We start from the raw sequence: 25,627 nt of genomic DNA on the forward strand, positions 1-25,627 counted from the left end.
TCCATATGATCTGTATGTAGTGATATCATCGGTGTGTGCAGATGTCTTGTCGGTTTTTTTATAATAAATTTCATTTTTGTGAATATCTGAATTTTGCTTGAATGTGTGCTAACAAGAAGTGAATGAAAATGTCTTTAAAAAAAAAATATATATATATATATTACAGTTGTGCTTCTGTTAGAAGAAAAGACAAAATTTAGCACAGACATCCATTATGATAATAGAAACCAAATTTCACACAGAGATATCTGTTCGGATCTTGGAGATTAAGTTTCACACCGAGGCATCTGTTTCAATAACAATTTTACTCAACACAACTTTAAATCCTTTGACTCACACAACTATGTACATGAATGAAAATAACACATGTCCTGTAAAGAAAACGAATGGAAAATATCACATTCATCATTTCAGTATTACAATATTGCAATGGCAGATTGCCACTTATCAAGCAAACGAGTCAAAAATCACCTACCTCGTCCAATTACGTCAAAGAAAAGCAGACTTATACGAAACGTTCCAATACGAAGACAGAGGAACAAGAGGACCTTCCAAAAGTGCTGATCCCACATGATTCAGTAATGAATGGAGTACAAGAAAAAAGACTTGGAAGATCATACTGCTTTCAGGCTTCGAAACAAAGGAACCACACCTTACATGAGACACAGAAATCCCTACAAGAGTTTTCTTCACCCCCAGAAAAAACGGACCTTGTTGTAATTCAGTGCGGTATCAACGACCTGAAAGTGAACGAACCTGCAGAGCTGTGCAAATCATTCGTTTCCACAATAAAAGAAACTGCGCAGAAACATACTCAAATAAAATCTGTCATAAGCAAAGTCACACCAGTAAAAGATAAAAAAAAAAGAAATCAGAAGACAGCTATTTAACGCTATCGTCAGCTCCGACCTGTACGATGTGGCCAACATTTCATTTGTAGAAAATGATAACTTCAAACCGCATAATCTTCGGGACGGCGTCCATCTGAATCAGAGGGGATCCAGTCTACTGGCAGTCAACGTAGGGCGACACGTCCGAGATCTGCTGTGGGAGAGACCAAGACGACCTGCACGCCCTACCAGATACCATCCACACCAGTTCTACCCCGCACGTCCTCGTTATGACTGGTACAACAATTACAATGTCCTGACAGACTGGTCCATGTATTGACATTTGCATCATCTTAAACGCCACAACCAGCCTTGACTGTTTCCACCACAGAGACAGATCTGCTGAGTTTTCTACACTTCGCCGTTTCTAACACAATATACTTTTTTTTTTCTTTTTTTTTCATAACTAGTCCATGCAGCTACTGTTTTAAGTGACTATAATTTCTGTTTAATTTTTGATTTACAACTGTGGTAGTTGACTCGTTCATAAATTGTATGATTATTATTATTATTATTTTATTTCATTATATTTTCTAATTTAGAGTTTCTTATTTTCTTTTTCCTTATACCCTCCACACACTATACCCAACATACACATACTCTCCTCCATAATGCCCCCCATTCGCAAACATACAATTCGGATTATGCAGTGGAAGGCTAGATCCATCTCCACAAATTTACCATATCTCATCCAACATTTGGCAAATAATAACTACCAAACACTTTTATTACAATCACTTAATGTTAAAAAGAATAAATTACCCAAGCTTCCAGGTTATTATTATCCACCTGTGCATCAGCATGTAGATACTGCCACAAAAATCAGTGCCGTATTATATATTCAAGAAGGAATAGAGTACAGTATATGCTCTCCACCAGCACCTAGCACTACTCCAGATTTTCATTCATGCGCGGCACGTGTTAAGTTCAGTGATCACCTTACTCTACGTGTCGTCTCTGTGTATTTACCGAGAGGCCCTAACGAAGTAAATACAGAATGGCTACATAATATTCAGGATAATGAAAAATGGTTGATTGCGGGAGATTTTAACGCCCATTCTCCTTTTCGGGACAAAGAATGTGTATCAGTTACTTGTAACCGCTTTGTAGAAAATATTGTTGATTCCTCCTTAAGCCTTTTAAATGATGGCAGCGTTACATGTACCAGGATCCCTGATAATGTCACTCACAGGGCATCTGCTATAGATCTATCTTTCATATCTCCTAAGTTGTATCCAGAATGTAAATGGACGACATATAAAGATACATTGGGAAGTGATCACTTACCGATCATCATGACTTTTAATGAAACTCAAAGACCTTCAGAATTTCAAAAAGACAAAGTTCCAAGATATAACTATAAAGATGCAAACTGGGAGAAATTCGAAAGTATGCTTGCTAGCTATAACACAGAGTTCATAAACACCGCGGATATTGATACATTATATTCCTTTTTTTACTGACACCATTTTACAAGCTGCCGACATATCGATTCCAAAATACAATTCACTTAAATCAAGCAAGCATTCAGGAAATATTTGGTGGACACCAGCCTGTGAAGCAGCAGTAGATAATAAAAATTCTAAATTTATAACTTATCTGAACAACAAATCACCAGAGGATCTTATTGAAAAGAAAAAGGCAAACCATCACAGCAACATGGTCATTGCACAGGCAAAAAGACAATATTGGTCTTCCTTCTGTAATAGGGAGATTTCTGATCATAAAGATACTAAAAAGGTATGGAAAAAATTTAATGAAATGAAAGAAGGTGTAAATTTGCCATCTTGTCCTATTAAGATAAAAGACATAGATTTTCCATCCAATGTAGAAAAGGCAGAAACATTTGTAGAAATGTTCTCAGAGTCTATGCGATTGGAAGGTCTCTCACATAACAACAGAAAACACAGAACCGAAGAGGAGAGCAAAAATGATTATATAGATCCAAGTCCTGATAACAGTCAGTACATCAATGCTCCACTCACACTCAACGAGGTTAAAGAAGCATTAGTATCCCTCCTTAAAAAGAAAACATCTGTAGGACTTGATGCAGTCTCAATGAGATGCTGAGACATTTACCCGAAAATTTTGTTGTTTTATTGTTTGAGATTTTTCAAAAGTGCTGGATTGATGGTTTAATGCCAGCACAATGGAAACAGTCTATTGTGATACCAGTTCATAAACAAGGAAAACGCAAAACATATAAGAGCAGCTACAGGCCAATTGCACTAACATCACATACTGGTAAACTAATGGAAAGAATAATTTTGAGAAGGCTGATGTACTATTGTCATGAAAATAAGATTATCCCAATTAACCAAGCAGGCTTTCAGAGAGGTAGATCTGCAATTGATAATTTGGTAAAACTTACAACACATGTAAAACAACAATTCGCTAGAAGGAAAAACGTTCTTGCAACTTTTTTTGATGTGAAGAAAGCCTATGATCAAGTTTGGCATGCAAAGTTACTCTTTCAACTGAAATCTGTAGGCTTTTCAGGACATATCTATGATTATATCAAAGATTTCCTGAGTGAAAGAAGTATATAGGTACGGGTCGGGAATACGTACTCGAATCCTAAGACTCTTCATATGGGATTACCCCAAGGTTCTGTTATTGCCCCTGTTCTATTTAATATCTTGTTGAACGACTTACCCAAACACTTATCAAAAGATGTGATCCTAGTGCAATATGCAGATGATGTATGTATGTGGATGAACGTAACTATGAAATGGAATACATCCAAAAGGGCTTTAAACTATATCAAGAAAATATACCAAAGAGAAATAGATAGATTAAATAGATATACTGCTGATAATGGTCTTACATTATCATCAGAAAAAACACACATTATGCTTTTTAACAATGGTACAAACCCAAAAGAGCTACCAACATTTAAGATTGAAAATGAGACAATTCAGTATAAAGATACTGTTAAGTTTTTAGGATTGATACTTACTTCAAAACTTACTTGGAATAGCCATATTGAATATATAATAACAAAAGCAAGAGAAAATCTTTAAACTTACTCAAAATTGTGAGTAAACAGTACTGGGGACAAGATACAACGATTTTGAAACATTTATCATCATCACTTATTCGATCCAAACTATCCTATGGACAAGAAGTCTTTTTCAATGCTCCAAAATATTTGCTAAAGAAACTTCAAAGCATAGACTGTAAAGCATATAGACTTGCCCTTGGTGTACTTTTCCATGCACTGACCCTCGGAACATACAAAGAAATAGGAGTACTACCTTTAGATGAATACCGAAACCTCGCATGTGCTAAATACGTACTGAGAAGCTCAACAACTGAAAATTATACTTCAGAGGAAGTAAAAATTGCATCCGAAAACAACTTCCCCAAAAGAGCTAAAAACATATCTTACTTAACACCCATTGGCACGTTTGTGTCAAACCTGTTCGAAAAGTCTGAAATTAATTCAGAAGACGTAGACACACAGAAGACCGTAAGTCCATACCCCATCTGGGAGATGAATAAAGCACATTTTGATGTTAATCACACTGACATGAAAAAGAATGAAAATCCGAATATCATGGCAACGGAAGTCCGAGTACACCTTCAAAATAGATACTGTGATCATTTACAGATCTACACGGACGGCTCACTATTAGACAATGGCCAAGCAGGTTCAGCTTTCATTATACCAAAACTGAAAACGGAAAGATCATACTATATTGGTAAAAATCGTTCAATATTCACTGCTGAACTTATTGCTGTTCTTATGGCTCTAAATCATATTCTTGATCTTCCAATTTGCCTTCTACAAGTCTTATTTTGCGTTGATTCCAAATCTGTATTATGTGCTTTAAACTCATCAAATTGTAAGAACAAATCCAAAATCATAATAGAAATCAGCTACATTTTACATCTTTTAAGCTTGAAAGGAACACATATTACGTTTTGCTGGGTTCCTTCACATCTTGGTATTCTCTACAATGAATGGGCTGACAGTGCTGCAAGAAAAGGAGCAAAAAATGAACAGGGAACCATAGAACTTTATGTGCCTCTGTCTGTACAAGAGGGTTATCGAATACTAGAAAAAACATCGTGGAACAAAGTCAGAGAATTATACCAGGAAAACGGCAAAACTTTAAACCGTAGTGTAATTAATGTTCAACAACCGGGAACTATCAATCAGTCAAATCCATACAGTAATTCAACAAGATTAAGGCAGATCCATACATTATCAAACAGGATAAAACTGAATGCTTTTATAACTAAGTTCAGCAAAGATGTTAGGTGCATATGTGGAGAACATATATCTAGCAACCATATAATATTCGAATGTCAGAATCTAAAATGTTTTTTACCAGACTTCACCAAATGTTCTTTTGAATGTGTTATTAACAATTCCAATATGTTATTTGCTGCTGCAGGTTTGCTGCGTAGTCCAATAGGACATTTGTTATAGTTGTTTGATGTTGGTGTTTATAACGTTTCCATTTTCCCTAGCGTTGTCTCTCCCTATTCACCATCCACACATACACACACTTTTACCCCCACCCCCTCCCACAACCCCTAACCCCACGGTTGTTGTTGGGTTTTTTTTGGGTTTTTTTGGTCTAATATCACTTCAAGTGGAAAGACGTTAAACTGAAGACGAACACAATGGTGGTGTATACTTAAGTCATACACATTGGCAACAATCAACATTACACACACACACACACACACACATACACTCTCTCTCTCTCTCTCTCACTTGTACATGGCTATGATCTGAAGATTATCACCACTGTCACATTTCAGACAACCACCAACCCAGATCCTCAGCAATGTAAACAACTTCCATTCACAGTGTCATTCACAGAACCTGTTCACCGCTTCTTCGTTTCCAGCTTCACCATTTCAACGAGACAAGGCTTGCTGTCTCCCTGCCCCCTGTGCACAACCATGAGGCCTGAGAATTCTATCAGGTATTTCTGACATTTCTGAAGGCCCTGAAAAGACAGGAACAAGACAGCGTTCAGTAACTAAGGCATCAAACAACACAAACAATACAACGATATATCAGCTAAGGACAAGTTTTTTTGTTTGTTTGTTTTTTTTAGTTTCAAGTTTTAATTATCCTTTCACTCCAACTGGAGTATGGAGGATTACTACAAAAAAAGGATTTCATGCACTGAACAAACAACAATGTCACATAAAAGCTTAGAAAACACTGTCTTTTAACTCCAAAAGCGTATCCAGACAACATTTGCAAATTTATTCAACTAGCTTGTAGCTGAAATGACTTTTTTTGCCTCTTCTGAGCATATTACAAATTTTATGACAGAGACAAGCATTTAATAACTGTGACAGATACTGAAATAATAAAGTATGCATTAACTGAGGATAAAAACAAGTGGTCAATAACTGTAAATAAAAAAAACTCAAAACAATGAAGTATACATGTATTAACTGAGGACAACTGTAGCATTAAAAACTCAAACCATAAAGTATGTATTAACTGGGAATAAAAACAAATGGTCAATAACTGTGGCATTAAAAACTCAAACAATGAAGTATGTATCAACTGAGGACAGAGACATGTGGTCTATAACTGTGGCATTAAAAACTCAAACAATGAAGTATGTATCAACTGAGGACAGAGGCATGTGGTCTATAACTGTGGCATTAAAAACTCAAACAATGAAGTATGTATCAATCGAGGACTGAGACATGTGGTCTATAACTGGGGCATTAAAAACTCAAACAATGAAGTATGTCTTAACTGAGGATAAGTGGTCTTTAACTGTGGCATAAAAAGCTCAAACAATAAAGTATGTCTTAACTGAGGATAAGTGGTCAATAACTCTGATATAAAAAAACTCAAACAATGAAGTTTGTCTCAGCTGTGACAAGCGCAATAGCCGAGTGGTTAAAGCGTTGGACTGTCAATCTGAGGGTCCTGGGTTCGAATCACGGTGACGGCGCCTGGTGGGTAAAGGGTGGAGTATGGCTGCCTACACGGCGGGGTAAAAACGGTCATACACGTAAAAGCCCACTCGTGTGCATACGAGTGAACACAGAAGAAGAAGAAGAAGTCTCAGCTGCATACAGAAACCAGTGGCGAGAGGTAACCGTGGCATTAAAAACAGAAACAATACAACTGTGTATTAACTGAACCGAGGACAGAAACAAGTGTGCAATAACTGTTGTATAAAAAAAAAACAGACAGAAACACCACAGCTGTGTATCAACTGTGCCACTGGGGTCTCTTTCATCTGTGTGTGCATTTTGTGGACCTGCAACCCCCAACAGCATTTAACTAAAAGTTTGTATTATCTGAAAAAGCAGTAAATCTTTGCTATTGTCAGCATCATACTGATGTCTACGGTGTGTGTGTGTGTGTGTGTGTGTGTGTGTGTGTGTACATTGTGTGTGTGTACATGTGTGTGTGTACATGTGTGTGTGTGTGTGTGTACATGTGTGTGTGTGTGTGTGCATACATGTGTGTGGCACACATTCACATGTATATGTGTGCATGTGTGTGTACGGGAGTATGCAAGTAGAAGCTGAAGTAACAGCAGAAATGTACTGCAGATATTGTTGATGTTTGTTTGTTAATCGTTAATGTTAATCATTCGTCAAATGTTTTTTTGTTCTTTGAATGATGTAATCTTTGAATAAAATAAAAAAGTTAAAAAAAAAAAAAGAGAGAGAGAGAAAACAGAAATGTAGCACAGCAGTTCCGCATCACTCACCTGAGCCAGGAACTGTTTCACAGAGGGGTCCTTCCTGGCCTGCTGACGAAGGTTGATGCTCTCCCTGGCTGTGAAGCCGATCAGCTGAGACAGCACCTGTCACATCCAACAACACTGTTCACTGCACTGACACCCGTGTTCACTGCATCATGGGCCCATAAGCTATATCACACATGTTCCACTCACCACCCACAAACCCTGTCTGTTCAGTTGTCTGTCATTTTTGATGTGGATGTATTGTTTGTGTGTGTGTGTGTGTGTGTGTGTGTAAGCGTGTGTGTGTGCATGTGCACATATGTTTGTGTGTGTGTGTGAGTATGTGAGTGAGTGTATGTGAGTGAGTGTGTGTGTGAGTGTGTGTGTGTGTGCTTTAGCAGTGTGCATGTGCATGTGTGTATGTGCATACATGTGTCCACGCATGCACGCACGTGTGTGTGTGCATGTGTGTGAGTGAACACCATAATAAAAAGAAATATTAAAAAGAACAGTCAGCTGAATACATGTCCACACACACACACCTTGTCAGCGATGGCGACCTCCAGTGCTGCAGACCCATCAGTGACACGACACGACAGGCTCCACTCTTCCCCCTGACAGCTGCGAAGCCTGTCTGTAAGTGTGGTGATGTAGCCCTGCACACAGGAACACGTATGACAATTCAATGCAGACCCGTACTACCTGCTGACTCGTCGAGAGCAGGTAGCCATTTTCAGGCTAAGGACAGGCCACGAATGCCTGAAACACCACCTATACACGAAACTCCGTATCGGCGACACAGAGCAGTGCCCCTGCAGAACAGGCAGCCGGACAACAGAACATCTGCTGCAGTCCTGCCCGCTCCACCAGGCGCTCTGAGGGAAAACCTGGCCCAACCCAATCCCAGCGGCCCAGAAGCTCTACAGAGGGCTGGAAGACCTGCGACGTACTGCCGCCTTCATCGAGGAGACGGGGGAATCTATCTGATAAATGACGAACGAGACAACAGCAATTCAATATGACAGGTGCAGCAGCTGAATGGTCAAAGCCTTGGGACTTTCAATCGAAGGATTCTGGATTCACTCCCTGTACTGGTGCCTGGTGGAGATTTTTCCAGTCTCCAAAGTCAATAATTATACATGCTGACCAGACCTGCTAGTGCCTTATTGTCCTTCATGTATATACACACATGCTAAAGATCAAATTCCTTCCTTAAAGATATCGCAATCCATGGGTTCTTTTACGAGTACTTTATGTATTCTGCACACCACACCTTGACTTACTGTCTTATCCAAAAGACTAGCTCCCAAAACACCACTCAAGGACAAGTTGAGGGAGGAGTAAAAGGCTCTGTGTGGGAATTAAACCTGTGGACACTTGTTTCCCAGTCAGGTGCTTTAATACAAGGCCACCGCTCCAAGTAAACATTGTTCAGAGACTGAGCATTTTATCTTAACACTGTAATTGTACAGAGACTGAGCATTTTATCTTGACACTGTAACTGTACAGAGACTGAGCATTTTATCTTGTACTGAGCATTTTATCTTGGCACTGTAATTGTACAGAGACTGAGCATTTTATCTTGTACTGAGCATTTTATCTTGACACTGTAATTGTACAGAGACTGAGCATTTTATCTTGACACTGTAATTGTACAGAGACTGAGCATTTTATCTTGGCACTGTAATTGTTGAGGTTGAGCATTTTATCTTGGCACTGTAATTGTTGAGGTTGAGCATTTTATCTTGACACTGTAATTGTTGAGGTTGAGCATTTTATCTTGACACTGTAATTGTTGAGGTTGAGCATTTTATCTTGGCACTGTAATTGTACAGAGACTGAGCATTTTATCTTGACACTGTAATTGTACAGAGACTGAGCATTTTATCTTGACACTGTAACTGTACAGAGACTGAGCATTTTATCTTGGCACTGTAATTGTACAGAGACTGAGCATTTTATCTTGGCACTGTAATTGTACAGAGACTGAGCTCTGTCAATGACTGAGAATTGAAACCCAGTGCAAAAAAAGTCTTCAGCAAATCACAGAAGTACTGTATTTTCTCTTACATCTGTAATACTATTACTAGTATCAGTTTGCCATATCTATACTATCAAAACGTATATCCTTTCTGAGCTTTCACATTCTTTTCTCCAGTCTTGGTCACCACTTTCTTTCCATCCTTCTCTCCCCCATCCATCCACATATGTAATGTGGTTATGAAAACGCTTTTTTTTTTTTTTTTTTTTTTATGTAAAGCTATATACCTTTCTTGTTGATATGTGCATTACATTACGTGTCTACCATACCAGAATTCCAGGTATCACTCACCTTTATAGTGAAAGTATGGTCACCATCTGTGTCAGACTGCAGGATTGTCAGCACATTCTTCAGCATCTGGGGCTCAGTTGATGAAGACATCAGCTCACCTGTTCGGTGAATCAATCAGTGATTTGCTGTAGTTCACAGTTCGTTCTTAAAATGGGTGATTATGTATGGTGTGTTATCATTACCATAATTTCTGGCCGAAAGGTGCAGCTTTGTATGAAACAGATGTGGTACTATGTTACCTGTGGTACTGTGCAATAGAGTACAAAGTGCTATGCACCAATATTTTTTTTCTTCCTTAACTCATGCTTAATGAAAAACATTGCATAATTTCATGATTAACAAGTGCAATAAGTGACAGAGCTCTATCCTGCCTGTACACAAACATCAATGGAGAACGAAAAAAAAAAAAAAAAAGAATAAAAAACAAAACAAAAAGTCAGTGTAAAACCCATCTCCCTCGTGAATGATTAGTTAATACTTGACCTCCTCATATGATGCTGCCATAGCACTTACAGATGTAAATTATCTAGTCCGTACCTTACAGAACAAGACCAACAGAACAAATTACCCCAGAAAGTAAACACCCTTCCTCTTAGTCTTAGGTGAGGTGAAAAATCTTACATGGGGCAAGGCAGAGAAATACTGTATCTGGATATCAGGAGAATTGTTAAAGATTTCTTCACCACAAACAGACAGGGCAACAAGTAAAAGTATGATATCTTAAGAAAACAGTGAAGGAAACTGTTCAGCGTTTGGAGGTGTGTGATCTACTGAGTGACCTTAAGTTGTTATTTTTCATTCAGTAACGTTGACATATCTTCAAGCGGCATGATTTAAAGAAGGTTCAGAGCACTGAATTTAAACAGTAATCAAGAGCAGTAACTTTTGCTCAAACAAGGGCACAATATCAAGACAATGAAACAGTCGTATGAAATTGCGAGCCATGAATGAACAATAGTACACTCTGTTATTATCTAATTTTCTACACATGGCGATTTTCTACACAATACACAGAAACACAGACAATAAGTCTTACCCTGAGAATTCAGTGGTGATATGACTGCCTGAGGAATCGATTCACTCTGGCTCCTGCTTTTTTCATTCTGGATCCTGCCAGCAGTTTGATCTCCCTTGACACTGCACTCTTCAGCCATGTCCACATCCTGGTGTTCTGCTCTTCCTGCTGACAGCACATCCCTCTCTTGTACTGTGCAGGTGGTGCCTGCAGGCGAATCCTTTTCTTCCTGTTTTATGCTTCCCTCCACTTTCATTACAGCAGAGTTTCTGCCAGCATCTGGCACTGCAGAGACAGTTTCATCCTCTGTAAGGTCTACCACAGTGCTTGGAGGGCGCGGAGGATCTGTGCTGATGACCCCTTGTTTGCTTTCTACATTTGCCCTGGAGAACATTGAGGTGAGTTTACGCTGTTTGGGTGGTGGGGGTTTTGCGTCCTGGCTAGGTTTTTGATGCTTGGAGGGAAATGCTGGCTTTGACGTGCTCTGAGGAACAGTGGTAGGCTTGGTGGTTGAGCTCACCCCAGGCTTCCATGCAGAGCTGCCCAATGTCTGATGAATGTCAGGTTTGGTTGTGTTTGTTGCTGAAGACTTTTGCGTGTTAGTTTGACCTGATATGGCAGCATCAGAACTGTTTTTGTTTTGTTCATTTTGACCGAAAGACATCTGCACAGGTATGACTGGTGAAAACACATCTGTCTCCACCTGTGAATAGTCAAAATCATCATCATCATCCCCCCACAGGTTCTCATCCACCTCAGCAGACTTGTTTGGGGGCAACGGCAATGATGGTGCGTTGTTCACTGTCTGTCTCTCATCGCTCTGTTTCGTTGCTGTCTCTGTCGACAGTGGACAGCGCTGGGTGTTGGTGGGGACCTCTCTTTGCCATGAACCAGCACCAGACTGTTTTCTGCCCGTGTCCAACCCACAGGGTGTCGTGTCAGTAAAGTCATTATCCAGCCCAGAGTTTGGGGTTTTTGCTGGTGTTGCACGTGGAACACAAGCGAATGGATTCCTGGACGGCTGTGATACAGCAGTACTGGTGACTGGTGGGTCAGACACAGGAGGTGGTTCCTCTTCCATTGGCTCATCAAGGAGACCCCCGTAATCAAGGTCTTCCTCCCACTGACAGAAAAACACACACAAAAAGGAAAGAAAAATTTTAAGTTCTATACTGTGTTACATTTCAGTTACAAACAGATTTCTCTGCATGCAATTTGGGATGCATTAATCATTTTCAAAACTTTTGTTAAATTTTTGCATATGCATAGAAAACAAAGTACCTTTATGTTCAATAACTTACATGGCTTTTTTGTTCGATCTTCATCAGAACAGGAGGGAAAGAGTTAACAGCAGTATGCAGAGACAGAAATGCTCAGTGCAGGCGGATATGTTGATGACCAATACATTATCACTAGACCAAAATGATGACCATGCCTACAACTGCTATACTGGCATGTTAACTCGCTAGACTTCTGCAAACATTCTGGCTGACAATTAATGCCGCTATTTCTTACTGTGTTTCTTTATGACTTTGAAAATAATTTATGGTACACAAGCACATGTAAATGCAGAGTGATGCATATTGGTCAAACATTCTCACACCCTGCTTATATTTAGATCCACCTGCTCCAATGTTATGTGAGCATGCGTGCAAGCATGCACGCACGTGCACACACATAAAGACACACAGACAGTGTGCCTGATGGAAGATGGATAACTGACTGCATGTTTGGATACAAATACCATATTTTTTCTGACAACACATTTGTAAAAAAAAAAAAATTGAAAATAGAATAACAATAATAACATAAGCTTTTCATCTGAATTTAAGTCAGCCTATGATTCTGAAGATGGGGATTCTAAAACATAATTATAGGAGAGAGATGGACAATTTTGTTCCAGAGATAAAACCATAAAAATGATGAAGTTCTCTTTCTTTTTCTATTAAACTGCCAGCCTCTCAACCATCACACATGGCTGATCGCACAAAAGCAAACAAAGAAAATAATGATAATAAAAATAAAAATTTTTTTAAAAGTAATCAACAAAACGAACTTTGTCTCTGCTGTCTACACACAATCAAATGGCATAAATTCCTCCCTTTCATCACCACTTTGGTGCCCACTACAAAGAGATGTTTCCATACAACAACTGACCTCAGAGTAACTCAGTCATTATCATTATATTAACTCTTTCGCCTGCCAAGTTTCTGTGTGAAGAGCTCTCCCCGGCGCCAACTATTTTACATTCAACCTCTCAGTCACATGATACAGTTCTTGTCAAAACACAATGGACTTGTCCACCTCAAACTTAAGTTAAGGGGATCAAGGGGGGAAGCTAGTCAATGTCCTGTTGCAAAGGACAGTTAGCTGCAGCTCTCAAGCTTTGTTACAATCTGAGAACGGTCCGTTTAACATGACCCCACAATGTTGACTAAAGTCGCGTATGGCAGTGAACCTTTTAGTCCACTGAAGCTGCCTAGCGTGGTGAAAGAGTTAATCAAACAAAAAAAGATCTTAAGTCGTGACAAAGCATATAACACTGTACAAACCTCATCATCATGATCCAAGCCAGGTGGCTGAGACACAGGTTCCTGTTTCACAATCCCACCGCTCCATGTACACGACTGGGACTGTGGCTCCTTTTTTACACCGTCTGCATTACAGCCACTCCCACTTCCTCCGTACGGCCTGGAAACCGGTGCCTGTCTCTGCTGTGATGTTGTCACCTCTGCTTTGAATTTCTTGTCTTGGCAGCCTGTGCTGTAGTCCTGTTTCTTCAGGAACCGACCAGAGAATTCCTTCCTGGCATGTTTTCCACTGTTTGCTTTTGAAAGTTCCCTGAAAATGAGAAAATAGATAGGAGCTGTTAAGTACATTATTCATTAAAGGTTATGCTTAATGAGAATAATTTTCTTTAGTTTTTTTGGTTGTTTTTTTTCTATAATAACATAGACATTAACTCACTCAGTATGGCCAGTCCTCTCTTCTCCTCTACACAGACCCCTCGGATGTCCTGTGGGTGTCTGAATGACCCAACCTTTAACTTCCGTCATCAGAATTGTGGTGTTCTTTGTCAACATTCACGTCTTCACTATAAGAGCCGTCAGCTTGCAATATTTTGATGATGGTAATTGGGGTGAAACGCTGTTAACGTCGTCTCTTTCGACGTTCGTATGGAAAGAGTTAATACCTATGTGTCTGTGTGCTCTGTGTTCTCATGAAAACTGAGTTTCACAGTGACAAACGCTCAGTGACTTCAGTGATTCAGAATTCTGTCAATAGGCTCATGTTTCAAATCCTGAGAATGCCCTGCCTTTTACAAATGGACACTGGTTTTGCTGGTGGTCAAATACACAGATAAAGATCATGTAATCCACATTTCTGTCAGGCAATTGACAAGAGGACACTGCATGTGCAAACAAGAAGGGAGTTAATATACAAAGGGAGGCTATTACCTGCAGCTGCTGTAAAATTTCTCCGTTTGGGCTGAGTAATGTTTTGCATAGGACAGGAACTAGGCCCCTGCTGGAGTCTTCACCACTGGGTATAGTATGTCACTATGTGTGATTAAATGACAGCTTATGGAAAGAAAAAGATATCCAGCATGCAAATATTGCTGCCTAAGTGACAAAACAAAAATAGTCATGCTGATGTGGAAAAAAAACACTGCTTTGAGACATACCAACCATGACTGCAAATCAAGAAGAATCACACTGCCCATACAAGTAAGAAGAATCACACTAACCATACTACTAATAAGAATCACACTATCCATACTAGTAAGAAGAATCACACTACCTATACTACTAATAAGAATCACACTATCCATACTAGTAAGAAGAATCACACTACCTATACTACTAATAAGAATCATACTACCCATACTACTAATAAGAATCACACTACCTATACTACTAAGAAGAATCACATTACCCATACTACTAACAAGAATGACACTACCTATACTACTAATAAGAATCACACTACCTATACTACTAAGAAGAATCACATTACCCATACTACTAACAAGAATGACACTACCTATACTACTAATAAGAATCACAGTACCTATACTACTAAGGAGAATCACAGATTCACACTACCCACACTACTAAGAGGAATCACACCATCCATACTAAGAAGAATCACACTACCAATACTACTAAGAATCATACTACCAATACTACTAATAAGAATCACACTACCTATACTACTAAGAAGAATCACATTACCCATACTACTAACAAGAATGACACTACCTATACTACTAATAAGAATCACAGATTCACACTATCCACACTACTAAGAAGAATCACACAGAAGAATCACACTATCCATACTAAGAAGAATAACACTACCAATACTACTAAGAAGAATCACAATACCAATACTACTAAGAATCATACTACCAATACTACTAAGAAGAATCACACCACCCATACTACTAAGAAGAAATACATTACCCATACTACTAAGAATCACACTACTCATACTACAAAGAAGAATCACACTACCCATACTACTAAGAATCATACAACCAATACTACTAAGAAGAATCACACTACCCATACTATTAAGAAGAAATACATTACCCATACTACAAAGAATCACACTACTCATACTACAAAGAAGACTCACACTACCCACACTACTAAGAAGACTCACACTACCCATACTATTAAGAAGAAATACATTACCCATACTACAAAGAATCACACTACTCATACTACAAAGAAGACTCACACTACCCATACTACTAAGAAGACTCACACTACCCATACTATTAAGAAGAAATACATTACCCATACTACAAAGAATCACACTACTCATACTACAAAGAAGACTCACACTACCCATACTACTAAGAAGACTCACACTACCCATACTATTAAGAAGAAATACATTACCCATACTACAAAGAATCACACTACTCATACTACAAAGAAGACTCACACTACCCATACTACTAAGAAGACTCACACAACCCACACTACTAAGAAGACTCACACTACCCACACTACGAAGAAGAATCACACTTCCCACACACTAAGAAGAATGTCTCTACCTTCTTCTTCTTCTTTGTTTGTGAGCTGCAACTCCCATGTTCACTGGTATGTACACAAGTGGGCTTTTACATGTAGGACCATTTTCACCCTGCCATGTAGGCAGCCATTCTCCGTTTTCGGGGGTGTGCATGCTGGGTATGTTCTTGTTTCCATAACCCACCGAACACTGACATGGATCTCACTACCAATACTGCAGCTTTGTTGTGGATAAGCAGACTTCCACAGTTACAAGGACCATGACCCACAAGCCACTGACTCACATGGCTTGTTCAAGCACGGAGACTGGGGTGTTGGCTTCCATCAAGGAGTCCACCTCCCCTCCCAGCACCTGCACATTGTCTGCCGTCAGCATCAACACACCTCGCCGACACTTCACCTGCCCGTGGATCACCACCTGAAGCAGTCAAACCATGTCCACGTATGTCATGACAGTCACACACAATAACACCTCCTGAACATCCAAAGCATGTCCACAGTTTCAGTTTCAGTTTCAGTAGCTCAAAGAGGCGTCACTGCGTTCGGAAAAATCCATATACGCTACACCACATCTGCCAAGCCAACGTTGCAGCGTAACCCAACGCGCCTTGAGAAAAAAAAAGGAAAAAAAAAGGTGAATAAATAATAGATAAGCGTACATAAATAAGTAAATAAATAAATAAATAAAAAGCCGAGGATGAAGATGAACTTCTTACAACCTGAGTTTGCTATAATTATAATCAAAGTCTTGTTATAATAAACAAAGACAAAATGAACTTTTCAGCATCCAGAGATGTTATGATCAGCCCTGATGAAATAGGACAAGATCTGAATGACTGCACATGCTGAAGCTGGTATCGTATTGTTTTGCGTGTTGATGGTGACGGTGTAGTGGGAACCCAAACCCAGCCGCATGCTGCTGCTGAAGATGACAGACGGCCGGCCACACAGAGCTTCAGGGCATGGAGTATCGCCCCATCCCCGCTCTGAATGTATTATAGCTTTATCAAACAAGTCCATATATATATATATATATATATATATATATATATGCGTCTTTTCACTGTTAGCCGCGCGAAATTTGGCCAAACAGAGCAAACCATAGGCCTAGTTTGCATCAGTTTGACATGGTACAGTATATGACACCAAAATATATATATATATACGCCAGACTTTTTTTTTATGCTTTTATCTCTTGAACAAGAAAGACCATTAACTGTTCCAACACCATTTGGGACATTTTTTTTATGTTATAAGCAGTGAGGGTTAAAAGACTTGTACTTGGAAAATCCATCATTTCTTCACTGGCTGGTACTCTGTGGCAGAAGCTCAGAGTTGGTTGGGAAAACAGTATCGAATGTTTCGGCTAGTACTTACACACTGCCAGTACATTTTTTCTGGGTCAAACTTCCTTTTAAATCATAGAACAGATTGTTTGGCACTAGCTAAATATGAACATTAGTCTTCCAGTTGTGACTTTAATCAAACAAACAAAAAATGCTTTTCTACATAAAAAATGAAGCAATTCACACAGCACGAGTTGCGTCCCTTGAAAGATTCCTGAGATCAGCACAGATCAAACATATGATATGCTTGAACACTATGGCACAAAGACGTAATAAACAATCATAAAACATAATCTGTACATACTATTTTGTATGCCCTCATTTCCAAGACAGAACTAAATCAACAAACAATCATAAACCATGTCTGCGGAAATCGACATTCCATTCCAAATACCATCATCTCCTCCCTGATCATCTTACAAGCCAAACACACAAAACACACAGAGACAGAACCTTGTATAATCTTACAAGCCAAACACACAAAACACACAGAGACAGAACCTTGTATAATCTTACAAGCCAAACACACACAGCACACAGAGACAGAACCTTGTATAATCTTACAAGCCAAACACACAAAACACACAGAGACAGAACCTTGAATCCTGGCTGAAGGCTGGCATTCAGAGCGGGGATGGGGCGATACTCCATGCCCTGGAGCTCTGTGTGGCCGTCTGTCATCTTCAGCAGCAGCATGCGGCTGGGTTTGGGTTCCCACTACACCATCACCATCAACACACAAAACAATATAATACCAGCTTCAGCATGTGCAGTCATTCAGATCTTGTCCTATTTTATCAGGGCTGACCATAACATCTCTGGATGCTGAAAAGTTCATTTTGTCTTTGTTTATTATAACAAGACTTTGATTATAATTATAGCAAACTCAGGTTTTTCAGGGGTTTTTTGTTCATTTTTTTGTTGTTGTTTTTTGGTGGTTTTTTTGGTATGATCAAGGAAAATGCCTTTCACAAACATGCAAGTAGATTTCACAGCCTTCTATCGCAACTTTAGCAGTCCAGCAGGTTAAGTCCCATTCATTTAAGATCTATTAAACTGCATAATTATCATCAAAAGAAATGACCTCTTAACTAATATAAAATACGACTGTAACACAATTACTCTACAAGAAGAATTAAATGATATTTTGCCAAAGATTCAACTATTTATATAGTGTCAGCAAGTGAAACAAAACCAGCAAGCTTCAAACTCAGTCACTCAGATCATGTGAACAGATATCATGCACACATAGGTACATGCACACACACACAATGTTTGAACAAAATGTATACATAAATTTATTCATACTTCCTCCCTCACTTACAAACACGCATGCACTGAAAAACACAGAGACAAGGAAACACACACACACACACACACACACACACACACACACACACACACACACACATGTATAGACATATACACACAGAGACAGACATGCACAGACACAGAAAAATAAATTAATTACCGCAGGCTGCTGAGGTTTGTCAGCAGATATTTCGGTGTTGGCATTGAGAGTTCCTTTCACTTTCTGCAGTTGTCCATACAGAGGAACACCAACATCTAACACACTCTCCACCTGCACATACAAAAATTGACAGGCTTTACACGCACAATCACACACACACACACACACACACACACACACACAGCATCATACAGCATCCTCACCTTACCATCATCATAATAAACAAACAAACAAAACTTATTACCATTTTCCTTGTTTTGTATCTAAGTTATTGTTGTAGACATCTCTGCATATAAATGATTATCGACAAATAAAAAAAAAAACCCTGTTTTTCTTAATTCTTTCAACACAATATTATTGAATTATCTGATTAACACCAGTAATTATTTTAACTGAGAAGATAAATGTACATTCAGGTATACCTTAAGAAAACCGAACGTGTCACATGCAAAGGACAGAGAGATCTGCCCGAATTTCAGAAAAGAGAATGTGATTTTATCTGTTCTGAAAAGGAACTGATGCTGGCTACCAATACAACTCTATTTCATAATCAACATTATCAGACAAAAATCTTTACTGTTCTAGTATGAATGTCCTCCTACCTGCAGTGCCAGAGGCCCATTAATGTAAGTACACTGCTGTGATGAGAGGTCTGCAGGCAGGCAAACTGTACCAAGCTCCTTCAGATCAGACATCAGCCACTGCTCAAACACCATAGGTTGCAACTGGGCCACTGAGAGGAGCTGACCCTGCAAAGTTGAGTTATTACAATAATGGCTTGCAAAAGAATGTCCACACAAAAAAAAGGTGGGAGAGGTGGTGGGGATGGGGGGGGGAGAATGTGGGGAGGAGGGGGAGGAAAAATAAGCAAAAATCTAAAATGTGTTTTCTTTCTTGGCGGATGCAATAGCCAAATGGTTAAAGAGTTGGACTTTCAATCTGAGGGTCCCGGGTTCGAACCTCAGTGACAGCACCTGGTGGGTAATGGGTAGAGATTTTTCCGATCTCCCAGGTCAACATATGTGCAGACCCGCTAGTGCCTGAACCCCCTTCATGTGTATACGCATGCAGAAGATCAAATGCGCATGTTAAAGATCATGTAATCCATGTCAGCATTTGGCAGGTTATGGAAACACGAACATACTAAGCATGCGCACCCATGAAAAAAAAGAATGGCTGCCTACATGGCGGGGTAAATAAACAAAATGGTCATACACGTAAAATACTACATGTCTGTCTGAGTGTGTATGTGTGTGTGCCTGAAATATGATTGAATGACACAGGAAACAAACGATGAGTGCCAAATGGTAGCAGTCAGCTCTATCCAGATAGGCAGCCTGTTGTGCAAATGACCCCGTGTTTGTAAAGCTGCTTAGACTTAGAGCTTGGTCTCCAACCGAGGATAGGTGATATATATATGTATCCTTATCAATAAATCAATCTTAAATCAAGAAACTTCCCTGAGAAAGCTTACTGACAAACTAGTAAATCAGCAGATTATAATATTAAATATTGGGAGTGTAACTGTAAGAAGACAGAACAATCACACTGGCATTTGTTTCATACAAATGAGATAAATCAGAAATTAATATAGGTATCATCACTGTATTATTTACTTCGATGACTTGTAGGACATGGATCCACACACACACACACACACACACACAGTGACACTTTACACAGTCACACATCTGTATGAGCACACAATACATGTTTGTGAACACATAAGTTGTGCGCAAATGGGCATACAAAATCATTAGATTATACTATAATTATAATATGTATCACTATCAATTATTACTCTACCCCATTCTCTTGCTGTATCCATTCCACACAAGCACTTAGCCAGTCTGGTGGAACTTGCACACTGTAAGATGATTGCAGCCAGGTTTGTATTGCTTCCAGATCATTAGTCATTGCGGTGCGAAGTCAGCTCTTCGGTCCTTGATGCTGCCAACACAGATGCACAAACCCTTCACGACAGCTACATGAACTCAGTACAGACCAACGGAGTCCTGATGAAGCATTAGAATGCATACTGGTTAATATTTTGGCATTCCACTAGAAAGTTCATTCCTTGTTAAGATTTCAGTTTGAGTTGATTGGCTTCCTCGTGATTTTATAATATAATGATGGGTTGTCTTCGAACATTCTTTTCAATCATGTCTTTGCTGCATATGGGAAATAACTCTGCAGTCGTGAAATTAGAAACCAGAATATTTTGCTCAATCTGATCAGCAGCTTGTCAGTTCTGGAGCTTTCTACAACTGTTAAATATATATACATATGCGTAAGCTGTTTCACTAACATCTGTTCATGATAACTATTAAAATCATATGTGAAATACAACCTGTGCAACAGTTTGAAGAGTACCAAATTACATCTCCCGCCGATGAACAGGGACCGACCACTGTTTGACAAAAAATATTGGTTATAACACATGAAATTATAGTTTGAAAGCGATATCAGATGCATGAAAAACAAAACTGTTATGATATGTTACTGTTTACTTTAAGAAAATAACAATTTTTTCAGGGGCATTGTGCAATTCTAATTCTGACATAAATAAATAAACTGCCCCTTTCATTCAAGGGTAATCACTCTTTGATTTTCTACTCCCCCCCCCCCCCCCCCCCCCCCCGAACCTTTTTATTTTGTTTTTTAATTTTAATTATTCTTTTTATGGATTTGCTTTTTGCTGCAATACCCAGGGTCATTAATTTGATCTTCACTTGCTGTTTTTTTGTTTTTTGTTGTTGTTGTTTTTTGTTTGTTTGTTTTTGTTTTGTTTTTTGTTTGTTTGTTTTGTTGTTGTTTTTTGTTGTTTGTCGTTGTTATTTTTTGGGTTTTTTTATTTGTTTGTTTTGGGTTTTGTTGGGAGGGGGCGGGGGTTGTAACATGTGCATGCTTATTTTAGCCTCTTTTGTTGTTGTTGTTTTTTTTAATTTGTTTTTATTTAATTTATTTTTTATCATTTCATTTTATTCATTGATTGACATACAGACAGATATACAGAGAGAGAGAGAGAGAGAGAGAGAGAGAGAGAGAGAGAGAGAGAGAGAGAGAGAGAGAGAGAGAGAGAGAGAGATAAACAGGCATACAGATGATGATGCTGGCATAAAGTTTCCAATGAATATTGCGACTGTATATCATGTACATTTATTGTATTTCCATTTTATTGTGTTTGAATTACTATTAAAAAAAATATTCCTGACACATCACTTTCAGATTCAAAATATTCATAAATCGCTTCAAACACCAAATAATCAAGCTTCTAGAGTGTACATATGTGTAGGCATTAGTCTGTGATATAGTCCAACAGATATTCAGACATGTCAGTGTTCTAATTATGTGTATTTGATGTGGTATTGTGAAGTTGGAGAGTGCATTTTCAAAATTACGTAATATATGCTCTTTGCATTTTTAATAAACCTCATATGAAAATTGGGTTAGTTTGGGACACTTTTAAAATGTGTGTAATACGGGGACGTCCCTGCCTTACACACACGCCCCCGGCCCAAATTACTACATTTTCACTAAATTTTTCCTACAAATTCCCGAATTTTACTACCCCTGTTCTTGTTGTTGTTCAGGCTGTCTTCAATGTCTTGGCACTGCTCCTCGATCCATTCCTAATCTGCTCTTTTCATGCTGTTCTTGATCTCCTGGTTGAGAGGCCTCAGTGTTCTGTTTGGCCCCATCTACCTCATTCTTCCTCTTCTTCAGCTCCCTTCTTTTGTCACATAGGTCCAGGACATCTGACGTGACCCAGGGCTTCTTTGCTGGTCGATGTTTGGAAAGAATCTCATTAAGTTGTCGACTTACTTACTTACTTATGCCCGTCCCTCCTGGTGGAGCATAGGCCATCGACGACCCCTCGCTATCGCACTCTGTTCTGGGCTGTTCTGGCCATTCCAGTCCAGTTGGTCCCTTGCTGCTTCAGCTCTGCCTCGGTGTCTCGCCTCCAGCTGTTGCCGCGAGGCCGGCCTCTCTTCCTCTTTCCCTGCGGGTTCCAAGTCAGGGCTTGGCGTGTGATGCTGGACGCTGACTTCCTGAAGGTGTGTCCGATCCAGCCCCACTTCCTCCGCAGTATCTGCTTGGCCACTGGTTCCTGTCCCGCTCGCTCCCACAGTTCTTCGTTTCGGATCTTCTCCTGCCATCGGATTTTGTAGATTCGCCTCAGACAGGTGTTGAAGAATGTCTGAATCTTCTGCTGCATCGTCTGTGTTGTCCGCCATGTCTCGCATCCGTAGAGCAGAATTGACTTCACATTGGAGTTGAAAATCAACTCCAATTAAGTTGTCGAGGTCGAACATAATTCTTTTGTGGTCCTGGTGTTTTTTTGTTTTGTTGTTTTTTTTTTATTTTTTAATAATAAAACTTTCAGGTGGAGGTGGAATGTCACCACCACAAGGTCAGGATCACTTCCGACATCAGCTCCTGAGAAAGTTCTTGTCTTGGCAGTGCTCACACTTCACTGGAAATGCTTTCTGATAATTGTGTGGTCTCTCTCAGTGGTTGTGGTGCTTTCCGTCTGGGTGGTGCCCCTTTCTGCTTTGTGCAGGCCGATCGTGTTGGCCATAACAATGTCGTTAACCGTTGTATCTGGCAAATTCCAGGAGCCTAAGGCCTCAGTTGTTTGACTCGGCATTGCAGGACAGTCCGCAAGTGCATTTCTAGTTGTTGTAAGCATCGTCTCCATCTTTCGCGGTCCAGTCCCCTTGCACAATGACGACGTTTTCTTGGGGATTTGATCCAAAACTTCTTGCACTTGTTCATGAAAATCTTCCACAGCCTCGTCGTCATAGTCGCCGCTTGTTGGTGCCTGACCACTACTATTAACCACTGGAAATTACTAACCACTACTGACCACTACTGATCACTGACCACTACAGACCACCGCTACAGCTGTGTGTGCACATGTCAAATGATCGGTTCAAGGACAGGCCCGGCGCTTCCTTTTTTGATGAAGTGTCTGGGTTTGTTCCAATGCACCTTTTATTTACCTGTGTGCTAGCTGAATCGGTAGCGTAAGCAGCACTGACTTGAAGTTGTGTACCTTGTGAATGGAGAGAGTCACTACTCTTTACTATTTGTTAATCATTTCATCTCCTGGCCTCATTGTTTGTTAAAAACCATATATGCCTTAAATAAATCATACAATTAATTCATATCTATTTTCCCTGTTTATATGTTCCAATCACATTACATTTTATTGCTTATTAATGCTTAATCATACCGATTCAAATCTTTGTTGATTAGTCAAGTTCAGTCGCTTACTGTTATCATTAGCATTTCATTCCAAGGATGTTATGCAATAATTTCATTTTTCACCAATTATAATTATTTAACTTATTCACTTACTCACTCACGCACTCACCTGTGTGAACAGCTAGTTTTTCCTCGCGAGTAATGATCTTTTCTCCTACGTGTTATCAAATAACACTTATGTCTAAAAGGCGCTGAACTGAAGAAAACAACAAAAATCAGACACATACGTAGGGGGGGAGTATCGACGCGCTTCCCACACTGACACAACAGCGCACGCCCATACACACTTCGCCGTACGTTTAATCCATAAGCTTACCTGACAACGCGTGATGAGCAGACAGGCATACTCAATTCAGGTTTTGCGATTGAAAACTGATAAGAATTACCAACGAAAAGAAATTCGAAAAAGGCGTTTGCAAGTGTAGTTAGCTGACGCCGCAAAATTAAAAAAAAGAAAGAAAAAAAAGCGTAGATTACAGCAGTCTGTGAGTCAGAACGGACAACCGATATTATATATAAACCATCTTTCAAATTCCTCGTCGTCTGTCATAAGAAAAAGAATTAAGATTTTTTTAAAGTAAAAATACTTTTTAAACTGAAAAAATATTGCATATACCTACATTATTGTCGTGTCATAAAAAGAAAATGAAGATTTTCCGAAAATATTTGGAAAAAAGATATAATGTCGCATTTTCATGCCCTACATCGTCTTCATCATCACAGTCAATCGTCAAAAAAAAAAAAAAAAAAGATTAGATAAATAAAATAAAAATGGATTTTTGGCTTTTGTTTTTTTGTTGTTTTTTTTTCAAATAGATAAAATCGCACTCTGCATTTTCACGTCCAAGCGAGTTCGTATCAAAGCCTTATTTCATTTGTGTTTCTTTTTATAACAACAGATTTCTTTGTGTGAAATTCGGGCTGCTCTCCCCAGGGATACAGAGTACTTCAAACACTTCTGTGCTCTTCCTAATCATATTCATGAACCTTTTTTTTTCCTTTTTTTTTTTTTGTACCTATAGTTTCATGCATGCATGCATTTATTCATCCGTTTCACGATATGCTAATTGCCTTTATATCTGCCATTATTAAGTTTTTGGAGACACAAAGCATTTCACACACCTCCCCTACACTACCCCCCTTCTCTCTCCCAGCTCTGTTCTCCCACCCCTCTCTCTCTCTCTCTGTGTTCCTCTCTTCTCCCTCTCTGTCCATATTCTCTCTCTGTCTGTGTCTATGTCTGTGTGTGTGTCTCTCCTCTCCCTACCTCCCTGCTCCCGCCCCCCCCCCCCCCCCCCCCCCCCCCCGCCCCCCCCCCCCCCCTCTCTTCCCTGACAACAGACCGACATTCCAAAGACGTTAGCACTGATCAATTGACCTCATGTTGTGTGGCCACACCGCGGCTTGACACTTTGATAATGTGTTTGTTTTTAAAGCCCTCTGATCACCAGACCTGAGGCAATAATTCCTGTTATCAGCAACACGGGCGCGTGCTGTGGTCTGACGTTTTGTTTTGGAGACAATTCAAAGACCCACTTTGGGGGCCACGAGGCAAACCTTGCTACTTT

At 39.5% G+C, this 25,627-nt stretch overlaps 1 protein-coding gene across 2 annotated transcripts; it reads right to left on the reverse strand.

Annotated features, from left to right (window-relative positions):
* Positions 1-5,468: 5,468 nt before the first annotated feature.
* LOC143283032 (uncharacterized) lies at positions 5,469-21,180 on the reverse strand. 2 transcript variants are annotated; one of them, XM_076589032.1, is made up of 12 exons: positions 21,139-21,180; positions 20,595-20,738; positions 19,391-19,537; positions 18,789-18,899; positions 17,915-18,034; positions 16,256-16,389; positions 13,479-13,767; positions 10,948-12,049; positions 9,912-10,009; positions 8,122-8,235; positions 7,604-7,699; positions 5,469-5,857 (listed from the first exon to the last, which is right to left on the reverse strand). In XM_076589032.1, the coding sequence occupies exons 2-12, from the start codon at positions 20,703-20,705 to the stop codon at positions 5,735-5,737; spliced, it is 2,445 nt and encodes an 814-aa protein (XP_076445147.1). In that variant the 5' UTR covers positions 20,706-20,738; positions 21,139-21,180; the 3' UTR covers positions 5,469-5,734. The 2 variants fall into 2 exon arrangements, with proteins under 2 accessions (XP_076445147.1, XP_076445146.1); XM_076589031.1 differs by lacking the exon at positions 21,139-21,180 and having other exon boundaries at positions 20,595-20,940.
* Positions 21,181-25,627: the final 4,447 nt, after the last annotated feature.

Source organism: Babylonia areolata, chromosome 6, assembly GCF_041734735.1.
Source record: "Babylonia areolata isolate BAREFJ2019XMU chromosome 6, ASM4173473v1, whole genome shotgun sequence".
Lineage (NCBI taxonomy): Eukaryota > Metazoa > Mollusca > Gastropoda > Neogastropoda > Buccinidae > Babylonia > Babylonia areolata.

Excerpts from the sequence above, each read along its gene's own strand:
- LOC143283032 (XM_076589032.1), bottom strand. The coding sequence starts at position 20,705 with ATGACTAATGATCTGGAAGCAATACAAACCTGGCTGCAATCATCTTAC. Across the intron at positions 18,900-19,390 it reads ATGGGCCTCTGGCACTGCAG|GTGGAGAGTGTGTTAGATGT; the intron begins GTAGGAGGACAT and ends TTGTATGTGCAG. Across the intron at positions 13,768-16,255 it reads TCCGTGCTTGAACAAGCCAT|GGAACTTTCAAAAGCAAACA; the intron begins GTGAGTCAGTGG and ends TCTCATTTTCAG.